Source organism: Echinops telfairi, unplaced genomic scaffold, assembly GCF_000313985.2.
Source record: "Echinops telfairi isolate 266 unplaced genomic scaffold, ASM31398v2 ScPeMD7_7469;HRSCAF=8507_1, whole genome shotgun sequence".
In the NCBI taxonomy this organism is placed as follows: domain Eukaryota; kingdom Metazoa; phylum Chordata; class Mammalia; order Afrosoricida; family Tenrecidae; genus Echinops; species Echinops telfairi.
This window is the reverse complement of record NW_022111373.1, coordinates 7,713,460-7,726,765: the sequence shown is the minus strand read 5'-3', so window position 1 is coordinate 7,726,765 and position 13,306 is coordinate 7,713,460. Positions and strand designations below refer to the sequence as shown.

The window sequence follows — 13,306 nt, the reverse complement described above, 5'->3', positions numbered from 1 at the left end:
CAAAAAGAATGCAGAAATAAGCAACGTTTAAATTGTATGTCAATTTACACTGTCAAGTACCTACCCACAAAAATTAAAACGATACATAATTTTTCATCCAACTAGTGACACTTAAGACAATATAAGATACTAGGTAAGCATAGAGGCAGGGAGGAAAAGGGACATTTGCTTTGGGGATAAGCTCATACAATTTCTTTGAGGGAAATCTGCTAATTATCTATGTTATGGACACTTAAAATACATTTATCCACTCTATCAAATAATTCCAATGGCAAAAATTTTCTGGTATAATGGGAGGAATACACATGGTCACACGTATACACAAACGAGGGCTTTTTTTCAGCATGGTGTGTAACACCAAAATGGAAAACAACTTAAATGTCTACCAATGGGAGAACAGTTAAATAAACTTCTGGCAATCTGCTTCCACAAAACTTACCAAACAAAAAGAGCTAAAAAACACCATGGAATTAATTTCTACGAGATGACCATAAGTTAGAGTTGGCTCAAAAGCCATCAAGTTTGGTTTTCACACCATATAATTTTAAGATTAAAAACAAGAAGGTACAGCTTTGTTTAATAGAGAAACAGACTAATATAAATCAACGGAAAAACACAAGGTTAATAATAGCTTAAGGCCTTATTTGCCAGTAGGGTTGAGAGACGATGGGGGTTAGAAGAGAAGTAAAGTGAGACTCTCCTTAATGAAAGGTGAAATGGTCAACTTTCTGACCTATCACCAGTCATTTATGCGTGTCAACAACCTTCAGGTTCCTTTCTCTAAAGCAGAACTAAGAAATCTACATATAATTATGAAAAGTCTGTTCATAAAAAAATAAGAAATAACCTTTTAGTTTCACTTCTAAAGAAATACTCCTTTAGTTTCACCTCTTTGCTTAATGATTACTAAAGATCATAAGCCAGGAATCATGAAGTCCCATATTTCCATCTCCAGACATAGCTTACCACCAGTATAAATACACTTTAATCATGTCAGAAGGTATTGCTCTTGGAACACCTGTTTCATTACTGAGCTACATGGAGAAACCTAGACAGGCGCAACAGTTTCTAACTTCCATCAACCTGCCCAGCCACTATTTCTTGGGACGAGATTTGAATTTCCTAATATGCCTTTCCACTCAAATTCTTCTCAGAGGCCAAGAAAATAGGAGTGAAGGGTAGTATACAGCAAACCCGAAGACTCAGAAAAACAAATAGGGAGTATATGGTAAACTACAATGACCCCTTCTTGCCTGAAGTTTTACCTCTATAGATCCAAGTCATCTTCAGGAAAAACGTGGAAAGACAAAAAAAGGTTGCTTCTATGAGGTACCACTGAGTTGGCTCCAACTCGTAGTGACCCACTTCCCAGTCCTGCATCATCCTTCTACGGTTTTAGTCCTTGTTAGGTTTAGTCCTTTAGATTGTTTGTTTTATAGTCACAGTGTCAAATCTACCTCATTGAAGGTCGTTTTCTCAATGATTGACCTTCTACTGTACTAAGCATGATATCCTTACCAGGGACTGGTCTCTCCTGAAAACAGACTCAAAGTACTTGAGATAAAGTAGCACCATCCTTGCTTCTAATGAGCATTCTGCCTGTATTTCCTCCAACACAAATTTGTTTCTTTTCTGGCCATCCATGGTTCTTGCAATATTCTTCACCAAAAGCATAATTCAAGTAGTCCAATTCTCTGGTCTTCCTCATTCCTCGTCCAGTTTTCACATGCATATGAAGCAAATGAAAATACCATGGCTTACATCAAATGCACCACAGCTATCAAGTGGTATCCTTGCTCATTAATACTCTAAATGGGTCTTGTGCAACAGATTTGTCCAATTGTTTGATTTCTTGACTGCTACTTCCATGAGCTTTGATTATAGATCCCAATACAATGAAATCTTTAACTTCAACCTTTTCTTCACGTATCATGATGTTGTCCACTGATCAGTTGTAAGGATTTTTATTTTCTTCATATTGAGTTTTCATCCATAGTGAAGGTTGTAGTTTTTTATCTTCATCAATAAATGCTTCACGTGTTTTTGACTTTCACCAAGAAGGTGTGTTGCCTGCACACTGCAGGTTCTTAGTGCGGCTGCACTCCTCTTCATATAGTCCAGCTCCTCAGAGAAACTACTCAGTATACAGACTGGTGAAGTACGACGAAAGGACGCCACGACAACACATACCCGTTAAACCAGGCAGGATTCCCTGGCTCTGTTCCAACAGCCTCTTGGTCTACATACAGGTACACTTATGACCACATACCGTATCTACTCGAGGATAAGCCGACCCGAATATCAGCTGAGGCACAAATTTACCACAAAAACTGCATTATAAAATGTGCTGAAAAACTCGGCTTATACATGAGTACATATGGCAAGTGTTCTGGAATTCCCATTTGTTGGAATGTTATCCATTGTTTGTATGATCCAAAGTCAAATATCTTTGCATAGTCCATGAAACATAAGTAACATGTTTTAACCAATATCTGACATCAGCAATAATAATCCTCCTTCAATGCCCCCTTCTGAATCCAGCTGGAATTTCCAGTAACTCCCTTTTGATGTACCACTTCAACCATTTTTTATTTATCTTCAGCACACTTTTACTTGTGTGCTATGCTATTAATAGAACACAACTAAATTAATGTAGTTCAAAAATTTCTGTAGTCTGTTGGGTCACCTTTCTTTGTAATGGGTACAAATATAGATCTCTATCAGTCAATCTCCCAAATTTCTTGGCATAGGCTAGTGTGTGCTTACAGAGCTGCATCAGTTTGTTAAAGCTTTTCAACTGGCATTCCATCAATTCCCAGAACCTGTTTTTCAGAAATGCCTCCAGTGCAGCTTAGACTTCTTCCTTCAGAACCACTGATTCTTTTTTATTATTCATTTTATTAGGGGCTCATACAACTCTTTTCACAAGCCATACACACATCAATTGTGTCCAGCACATTCGTACATATGCTGCCATCATCATTCTCAAAACACCTGCTTTCTACTTGAGCCCTTGGTATCAGCTCATTTTCCCCCTCCCTCTCCACTCCTCCCTCCCTCCTGAACCCTTGATAATTTATAAATTATTATTATTTTATCATAACTTACACCATCCAACGTCTCCCTCACCCACTTCTCTGCTGTCTGTCCCCCAGGGAGGAGGTTATATGTAGACCTTGTAATCAGTTCCCCCCTTTCTCCCTCACTTTCCTTCCAACCCCACCCCCAATATTGCCACTCTCACCACTGGTCTTGAGGGAGAACCACTGGTTCTTGATCATATAATATATCCTTTGAAATAGGTGGTTGCTGATCAATTTGTTTTGGAACAGTGATTGTGTATTCCTTATATCTTTTTCAATGCTTCCTGCATCATTCAGTATTTTGCCTGTAGAATCCTTTGCTATAGCAACCCGGGATTTAAATTTTTTCTTCAGTTCATCTTGAGATATGCTGAACCTGTTCTTCCCCCTTAGATTTTCTCATTCCAGGACTATGCACATTTCATTATAATCCGTCACTGTGTCTTCTCTAGTTGGCCTTTTGAAATTTTCAGTTCTCTTACCTCATCATCTTTTCCATAAGGTGGAAAAAACAGAGTGAAGCTACTCAAAATTCAAATCAAGTTTTAGAGTGTCTTCTGACATCCACTTTGTTCATTCCTTTCCTTCTTATCTTCATACTGTTTCTTCATGTATGCTCTTGATGTCACCCCACAAATCATCTGATTTTGAGATGTTCATCAAATAGAATAGCTTAGAACTATTAGTCCAAATGCTTAACAAAGCACTTTATTTTGATCTCCATTGTCCTATAATTCTTGATATATTAAAAAGAAACAAAGATTCAGCTCAATCCACCATAAATTATTCAAAAACTCAAACTCAATACCACTTATTTGATTTCAAGTCATGGTGACCCTATAGGACATGGTAGAACTGCCCCTGTGGATTTCTCAGTTGTAACTGTCTAGCAGTAAAAAGCCACCTCATCTATCTCCTGAGGAGCACCTGGGAGTTGCAAACGACTGACCCTGAGGTTAACAGCAAAACACATAACCAATATGGCACACAGGCATAAAAATGGAAATATAGCATACCCCTCCCAAAAGTAATCAAAGTAATATCTGATATGACCCTAAGAATTTAATACTTAGAAGCAGTTTAATTTAAAAGTCAAAAAGAGAGAAATACTCACTTTGCTCTCCAGGGCCAAAATTAGACTGTTGAGACTCCTAAGGAAAAGGAATACAAAAAGTTACACAATGTGATGTTAATAGCACAAAGTTAGCTAGTGAAAACTTTCAAATCAAGCAATCCAATTCCAAGGTATTCAATCCAAGTACCCCAGTAGGTTCCTTAGTCTATAAAATAATTTAATGATCCCATCTGCTCAGCCTTAATTTTGTGGTCAAAATTTTATAGAGTTTAACAATCATTCATTTCTTTTCAGAAACATCCATCGTACTCATATCCTAATTTATAACTCTTGAGAAGCAAATTATGTTAGTTTAAGAAATTACTTTTAAGAAAAAAACTTTAATTTTAAAAAAAGCAGTACTTAAGAAACAATATGCTAAGTAAAAATAACTGTACCTATTATACAGACTCAAATCATAACACTTTTATGGACTGAAAAAAACCTACATGGGTATTTCCACACCATTTCACACCCTTCCTCCTCATACCTGGACACAGACAGCAACTGCAGAAGAGACTAAGTTGGGTACTTTTTGTATGTTATACTAGCCTAGTGCTGGCACACGAAGAAAACACCAGGTCAGAAAGCGGTGAAATGTCACTATGGGAGAATTCAATTTTCGAAACCAGAACAGCTGTTTCATGTATCCAAATTGTGCAAAGGTTGGGGGCTAAATGATATAAACATACCTAAAAGCTTACTTTTAAATAATCACATCTTCCATTAGTGAAAAAATCAACTGTGAAAAGAAATCCAAGTAGTATGAAAGTCAAAATCTAATTTTGCTACTAAGAACATTATAAATAGAGCAGTGGCAAGAGGTTATCTCCTGTGAATTGTGTTTACTGTTTTATACTCACTTACCTAGTAAATGGCTAAGTTATTAGTCCAAGTTTCTCTGAAAAGACAGCTTGCTCATCAAATACTGCTACATTTCACTCCAAAATGCCCACGAACTCAACAGCGTCTCTGCTCCATCTACACTGTAAAGACGCTGGTCTTCACCTTTCTTTTCCTTTACAATGGTACCTGCTGCTCTTCCCAGTTCTAGTTTCTCTTCCTTCACTAGGCCACAGTCTTCAATTTGCCTTTCTGAATATTAGTAGTAGACTTCATCATCGCTCTACTTTTGTTTTGAAGTCACTTGCAGCGCAGTGATCCAACAGGACAGGGCAGAAGTGTCTGACACTCTCCTACTTTTCACAGAGCCTCCAACAGCTCTGTTTCTCCTAAAGATGAAACCCAAACTCTTGGGGTGCTACTTAACTTGCTGATGTTCTAATAACTGGAATAATACAATGACGGGGGCAAGCATATGCAAAGGGGCTCAAAAGGTAGAATTCTATTCTCTTTTAATTCTATTTCCCCACAAACAAACAACAACAACAACAAAAAACAACCCTTTCTACACAGCATTACATAAGTTCTTATAAATTGGTATGAGTGTGTGTGTGGTGTAATCTAGCCAGGAAGATAAGCAAGAACTTTCCCAAGGAAGGACCATTCAGGATAAGACCCAAAAGACATGTAGGAAGTGAAGTGAGGGGGGGGCGCGGGGATTATAAAGGTAACTAGCCAGAGGGGGAGACACATGGGAGAAAGAGCAGTGAGAAGCTCATCGAAGCTAGATCACACAAGGCCTTACAGAATGGTGTTAAAGATTTGTGTGTGCGTGCGGTTCATCAAGCAGAAGAGCTAAACAATCACAGCTACAGACCGTAAAACTCGCCCCAGCCATTAGCAGAGAATAGCTTTGAGAAGGCAAGATTGGAAATCACCTAGACGACTAGTGCAGTGGTTGAGACAAGCGGTAACTACGACCTGATGGTTTGTCTCCAAGATTTTCTGAGACACTCCACCATTAGCACATTTTCCATTTGCTTAACTAAGCTGTATGCATGATTAGGTTAATGAATATATACCCTAAATAAGATTTTTTAAATTGTAATTTTAAGGAGGTAGCCAGAGATAAAAAATATTTCAAGAGCCATTTAAAACCTCTACTTGTTAGTGGCAACAAAAACCTTTCTTACACACATGCAGTGATTCAAAGGTATGACAGTCAAGACTGGCTGCTTTTGACCCAAGCTTTGTACGGCTGTGACAAAGATGGTAGCAGGAGAAACAGAAACAGCTACAGGAACTCAATCACGATACCACGTTCCCATCCTATCCAAACATGTAAACAAACGCGTCAACTGAAATCCAGCTAGTAGATATCCATGTTCCTTGACAGAAATCAGATTTTTGAAGTTAGTAGGCATGTGTTTTAATATGCTTAGCAAATAGGTTCAAGTCCCACTAAGCTGAAAACACTATTTCCAAGTCTTTAAGGTTTGCATACATGAGGTTTTTTGTTTTTGTTTTTCATTGATGTTTCTTTATTACATATTTGTACAACAAAATATAAACTTGTTCAAATGCATGGGGGTCAATGATACAATGCTAAGATTATTGCAATAAAACTGTATGACTCTGATATACAAATACTTTTGTAGAAGGAGAAAAAGCAAAACAAGTAAAAAATAAATAAAAAGGAAGTTCACAGCCCATTGGGGGGGTAATTTTCTTCCAAGGATCGGATAGTGAGCACAAAATAGACACATTTCTAATCAGATCAGACCCAATTTTTGCTGTATGTTTTTGTTTTTCTGGTCTTCCCCTCCCCCCTTTTTTGGGTATATGAAATCCTGGCTTGATGAGCCCATCAAGATATACATGAGTTTTTTTTATCACCAACAAATATATAATGCTGTTGACATTTTTTAAAGACTTTCCCTAGTTTTCTTAAGAAAACACCGTTACTCTGAATAGATAAGATGGTTGAATTAATTTATTATGCCTATACACTTGGAAGCATACTGTTGGAAGCACTGTCATCTCCAAAAAGATGTGGCATATTTGGGAGGCAGTCGAGGAATTCTAATTGGAATGTGTGCATGGCAATTTTTTTTTACCTAACAGGTCTAGGGTTATGAATTCTATGGAACTTCAGGTAGAAAGCAATAAAGCAATGAGTTGCTCTTCTGATACGGCAGGAAAGTAAAATTACTAGTTGCTAGTTATAAAGCTGTAAAAAAAAGGTTTTATACAACCTTTAAATGTTTCAAAACTAATGATTACAAATACTATTAATGGTTACATTTCTTTCCTTGAACCAGGTTTTCTTTAAATTCAATTTATATATTTATAAACTCAGTTGGCTTCTATCCATCAGCAATAGAAATTAAGGAAGTATTATTGTTTAATACAGAATCTAAAAGAATAAAGTACCTAGTTATAAATTTAACCAGGTAGGTAAAAGACATGTGCACAGAAAAATTATAAAATGTTACTAAAAGAACTTGAATACCCAAATAATAGGAAGAGCATTCTGTGTTCACAGATTGTATGGGTAAGTAAGATGTTGATAGTATCCACAGCAATTTATAAATTCCAACAATTTTCTTTGCAGAAATAGAAAAGACTATTTTCAAATTTGCATTTAAGGGCAAGGGACCACTTCCCCCCAACCCCCAGCGCTAAAGCAAAAACACACGTTCTGACTGCAAAACATACTACAAACCTACAGCAATTAAAACTGGTATAGCTAGTGGTATAATAATAGAAGTATAGGCCAATAGGATAGAATGGAAAGTCCAGTATTATATTCATACACCATTTGTGGTCAGTTGGTTTTTGACAACGCTGCTAATCTGCTCAATGGTAAAGGAGAGTCTCAATAAACAGTACTGGGGAAATTGGATTTCCACAAGCAAAAGAATGATCCTGTCTCCTACCACACACAAAAAAAAACAATTCAAAATGGATCAAGGACCTAGTGAAATGGAAAACCTAAAATTGTTAGAAAAATCTATCAGAGCAAGGCTGTGGGATCTAGTTTTCAGTGGTAGATTATCAACACCCAGAGCTAAAACCTGTCATGTGTTCTACTCTAAAATATACATCAACTTGGCTGGGTGGGGAATATCAGTGCCTTAGTAGTTATGTAATGATATGACTTGGCAGTTAGGAAATGATGGGATCATCCCCCACAGTGTGATCTAACGTACTCAGCTGTGGTAGTCACCTAAACTGGTGTCAATTTAAGGATTATGAGTGTAAGGGTGGGGTCTAGGCTGTCAATCTGGAGATAACCAATGAGACCTGTCTGGGCATGGCCTTCTCCTGAGAATTTTGGGAAATCTGGTAATTCCTTCTTGGAGGCAGGAGACACTATCTATCTCAGTTCACTTCCTTGGAGACTCTCTACTGACAAGGCTAACTTCCTGTGAGGCATCCCTGAGGAGATGCTACATGGACCTACCCTGATACAGCCCTGGGAACTGGAATGGCCAGGTGGAGACCCCTGCCAGCGCTAAGATGCTTCTACCACCACTGACTTTGCAGCCACTGGCCTGTGATCATTCTGCATTTGGCATCATTGCATGTGTTTCGTGAGTCTGAAGAGGACTTTATGGATTGGTGTCGAACATATGGGCTACTATCAGACTTATGACTTTGGAATGGACTGGGTTGGGATGTTTTCTCAATGTTCAATTGCTCTTGTATATAAATCGCTTTCTTAAAAATATAAATAAATCTCTTTCTTATACCCATGTGTGTCCATGAATTTGTTTCTCCAGTCTAACCAGACTAACACATCAGCCAATCAGCTGCAGGGAGATTATTGTTGTTGTTATGTGTGATTGGGTAGGTTCTGACTCACAGAGACCCAATGACAACAAAACACTGACCGTGGTCCTGTGGCAACCACCCTATTGTTCTTATGCCTGAGCCCATTGTTGTACCCACTGTGTCAATCCTTCTTGGAGTGACTTTCTCTTTTTCGCTGCCCCTCCACTTTACTGCGCATAACCTTCTCTAGGGACTGGTCTCTCCTAACATGCTCAAAGTGTGTAAGATGAAGTCCTGTCATCCTTGGCTATTTCTTCTAAGATATATCTGTTTGTCCTTTTAGCAGAGTTAATACTTTCAATGTTCCTCCTCCAGAACCAAAATTCTTCTTTGGTCTTCATTATTCAATGACCAACTTTCACATGTATATGAGGCAATTGAAAATATCACACTTGGGTCAGGCATGCCTTAGTCCTCAAAGCAACATCCTTGCTTTTCAAAAGATGTCTTGTGCAGCAGATTTACCTAATGCCTAATCAAACCTAATCATTGTTTGATCTCTTTACTGCTACTTCTTTGGCCATTGATTATGGATCCAAGCAAAGCAAATTCGTCCACAACTTCAATCTCTTCTCTATTTATCATGATGTTACCTATTTGTTCAGTGGTGAAGATTCTGATATATATTTTTTAAACTTCCTGACATTAAATCGCAATCCATACTGAAGGCTACAATCCTCAGTGTTCATCAGCAAGTGCTTTGGGTCCTCACTTTCAAGCAGCAAGGTTTTTTCATCTGCACATCGCAGGTTGTTAATAAACATTCCTCCAATCCTGATACCTCATTCTTCTTCATATAAGTCAGCATCTTTGATGATGTGCTCAGCATACAGGTTGACTAAGTACAGTGAGAGGATACAATCCTGTCGCACACCTTTCCTGATTTTAAACCATCCTTGTTCTGGTTACACACCAGCTGCTTGATCCACGTACAAGAGTTCCTCATGAGCACAATAGTGTGTTCTGGAATTCCTATTCTTCTCAGGTGTTTTCCATAGTTTGTTATGAGCCTCATAGTTGAATGCTATGGCATAGTGAACAACACATCTCTCTGGTATTCTCTGATTTGTTCCATGTCCTCTTCTGAATCTGGCCTGAACTTCTGGTAGTTCCTGGTCAATGTATTCCTGCAGTTGTTGTTGAATGATCTTCAACAAAATTTTATTTGCATGCGATATCAATGATACCACTCTGTAGTTTGAGCATTTGGTTGAGTCACCTTTCTTTGGCCAGTCAGTTGGCCAAATAGCTGTCTTCCAGTTTCCTGACATCGATGAGGGAGTGCTCCCTATGCTTCCTCAGCTTGATAAAACATTTCAATAGATACTCCACAATTCCTGAACACTTGCTTTTGGCTCGTGCTGTCAATGAAGCTTGAACTTCTTCCTTCAGCACTTGCTTATATTTACCTTTTGAAATGGCAGACTGTTGACCAATTATTTCAGGCACATTGGCTCTGTGTATTCTTTCCATCTCCTCTTGATGATTCCTACATCATTCAATATTTTGCCCACCCAACCTTTTTTCCCCACTTTACGGACACGGTTTGTCAGGTATACATGGGCAAATCACTGAGAATGGGCCAGATGTGGGGGTGGCTGGGGACCCCAAACCAAAAGCCTGGCCACAGGGAAGGGTCTCAGTAGCCCAGAGGAGGGTATGGCAACCCCGGACCTGCTGACTGTGATGACCGTGGCAATGATTATTCCCACGAAGATGAGGAGGCAGAAGACCAGGGCACAGAGATTCAGGCACTTGGCGGTGGATGCGTAGCTCTGGGCCCCAATCACGTCGCCTGCCATCTTCCAGTCCCTGGACTTCACCGAGTAGGCGAACGCCACAAAGCCCTGGCAGAAGATGTTCAGGTACACCGTGTTGAAGAGGGACCAGACCACGTGGTCAGGCACGGAGACCTCGCTGCGGATGCTGATCACGGTGGGCGCCGGGCCGGGGGTGGGGGGCGCCCCCAGCACGTCCACCTCGTGCTCCTCCTTGAACACCTGGTAGGTCGGGGGCGGCCCGGAGGCCCGCGGAAGGGGTGGGGCGCGTGGTTCTTGTCGCCGAGAAGGACCTGCCGTGCGGTGGAGTCTGGACTGCGGTCGCTCTAGCTCCCTTCCTAATCCATCCAATCTTTCAATATTGCAACTCACGGCTTACATTTTCTTTTCTTTTTTTTTCAGTTTCAGATATGCTGATTATGTTCTTCCTTTTCAGTTTCCTTACTTTAGGTCTTTGTACATTTCATGATAATACTTGACTTTTGTCTTCTCAAACTGCGCTTTGAGGTGTCCTTGAAATTCAGATGAGATAGTCAAGCTTGTGTTTTGGCTTTAGTGAACTTGTTTCAGTTTTCTTCAGCTTTAACCTAAACTTACATATAAAAAACTGATGATCCGGTCCAACCAGCCCCTGGTCTGATTCGAGCTGGTGATATTAAGAATCTCTAGCATCTCTTCCCATAAATACAGTCAATTTCATTTGTGTATTCTATCTGGAGAAGTCCATGTGTATAGTCACCTTTTGTGTTGTTGAGAAAAGTATTTGCTATGAGTAAGTCATTGGTCTTACAAAATTCGATCAGGAGATCTCTAGATTTGTTTCTCTCACCAAGTCCATATTGTCCAAATACTGTTCCTTACTCTTTGATTCCAACTTTTGCATTCCAATCATCAATAATTATCAATGCATCTCGATTGCATGTGTGATCAGTTTCCGACTCAAGTTGTTGGTAGAATTCTTCCATTGATCCATCATTAGTGAATCTAGTGGTGGTGTAAGCATCTCAGTGCTGGCAGAGGTCTCCACGCGGCTTTTCAGCACCCAAGGCTGCATCAGGGTAAGTCCATGGGGCTTCTTGCAGGAAGTGAGCCTTGCCAGCTGAGGCAGAGAACTAGCCAAGGCAGCTGCCCACTGGTCTGACCATCAGAGAGCAAAGCAAGAGACCAGAGAACCAAAAGGGCGATGCTCGCCAAGCCATTTGTCTCTCTGCCCTTCAATTAATCCCACATGTGTTTATCAGTCAGGTTGGCACAATAAACCTTGACCTAGCATGAGGGGGCTAGGCTTATTGAGTATTTGTGAGAGCCCATGGTCTAAGGCAGGGGTCCTCAAACTTTTTAAACAGGGGGCCAGTTCACTGAACCTCAGACCTGTTGGAGGGCCGGACTATAGTTTAAAAAAAAACTATGAACAAATTCCTATGCACACTGCACAGATCTTATTTTGAAGTAAAAAAACAAACGGGGAAAAAATACCGGCGGGCCAGATAAATTTCCTCGGCGGGCCGCATGTAGCCCGTGGGCTGTAGTTTGAGGACGCCTGGTCTAAGCCAAGGCGACCAATAGGCACCTTGGAGAGGCTAAGTGAGACAGCCCATACTGAGTTGACCAGAACCCAACCAGATGAAGATATTTTTGAGCCTGTGAACTGGTGCACATTGTTGCTGACTTTATGGATGGATAGCCTGTCCTAATTTGACTTTGCTTATGGATGCAGACTTCACAAAGTTCCAACTGGAATGAAGATTCTTCAACTTGATAAATAAGTGTAGGGTTTCCCTGTCAGTCAGGTCACAGCCTGATGCTGCCTCCTTATGTGCATGGCCTTCTCATTAGGATTTGGGGAATTTCCTCTCTTCCTCCCTGGAGGCAGGATACACACTCACTCTCTGCTTCACCTCCCTGTTGAGGAGCCCCATGGAGACCCTTGCAGTGCTGAGATGCTTCCACTGTCACTGTATCCATAAGACTTTCACCCACTGGGCTGTGATCTTCCTGCATGCGGCATCATTGCATGTGCTGCATTGAGTCTGAAGAGGAATTCATAGATTATTGAACACTGGGCCAATATTGTACTTACGGACTTGGTCTGGACTGGACTGGGATATTTTCTCAATATGCAATACTCTGGGATATAAAGATCTCTCTTACACATACTTAAGTGTCCCTGGATTTGTTTCTTTAATCAACCTGGACTAACACAGCATTGTACTTCAAAAGTAATTTTGTAATGTCCTTTATGACAATAAATGCAACACGATTCCTCTTATTCCTAGCACAGTAAATCATATGATTTTCTGATTCAAAATGGCCAATACCAGTCCATTTTAGTGCACAACTGCCTAGGCTATCAATTTTTATGTATTCCATTTCATTTCTGACAACTTCTAATCTTCCTAGGTCTATACTTCACATATTCCAAGTTCTGATCTTTAGCAGCTGTTTCTTCTTATCTTGAGTGATGTGATCCCGAAGGCTCCACCGCCCCCCCCAAAAGATTTACCTGATTCACATCACGAAGGCTGACTGCACTCCATGAAATCAGCTCCCCCTCAGTCACAGTGTGAGTGCCCTCCGACCCCAGGGGCCCAGCTCTGGCAGGATCTCTGACAATGTTCCAAAGCTATGCCGGAAGGTTTTTAGCAGCAGTC

At 40.1% G+C, this 13,306-nt stretch overlaps 2 protein-coding genes across 3 annotated transcripts in view; both read right to left on the bottom strand.

The window, feature by feature from the left end:
• AFF4 (AF4/FMR2 family member 4) overlaps positions 1-13,306 on the bottom strand; it is a 57,587-nt gene that overhangs the window by 25,229 nt on the left and 19,052 nt on the right. For both annotated transcript variants that reach the window (XM_004696611.2, XM_045285347.1), the window contains one exon: positions 4,198-4,234. In XM_004696611.2, coding sequence (XP_004696668.1) covers positions 4,198-4,234 — 37 coding nt within the window. The remainder of the gene's footprint in view (positions 1-4,197; positions 4,235-13,306) is intronic.
• On the bottom strand, positions 10,446-11,327 carry LOC105978506 (interferon-induced transmembrane protein 3-like). The gene is made up of 2 exons (XM_045285018.1): positions 11,243-11,327; positions 10,446-10,948 (listed from the first exon to the last, which is right to left on the bottom strand). The coding sequence occupies exons 1-2, from the start codon at positions 11,325-11,327 to the stop codon at positions 10,446-10,448; spliced, it is 588 nt and encodes a 195-aa protein (XP_045140953.1).

Bases quoted from the DNA above. Each gene is read 5' to 3' on its own strand.
- LOC105978506 (XM_045285018.1), bottom strand. From the start codon at position 11,327: ATGCTAGAGATTCTTAATATCACCAGCTCGAATCAGACCAGGGGCTGG. The intron at 10,949-11,242 runs GTTAAAGCTGAA...ACCGCACGGCAG, and splicing joins TTTTTTATATGTAAGTTTAG to GTCCTTCTCGGCGACAAGAA.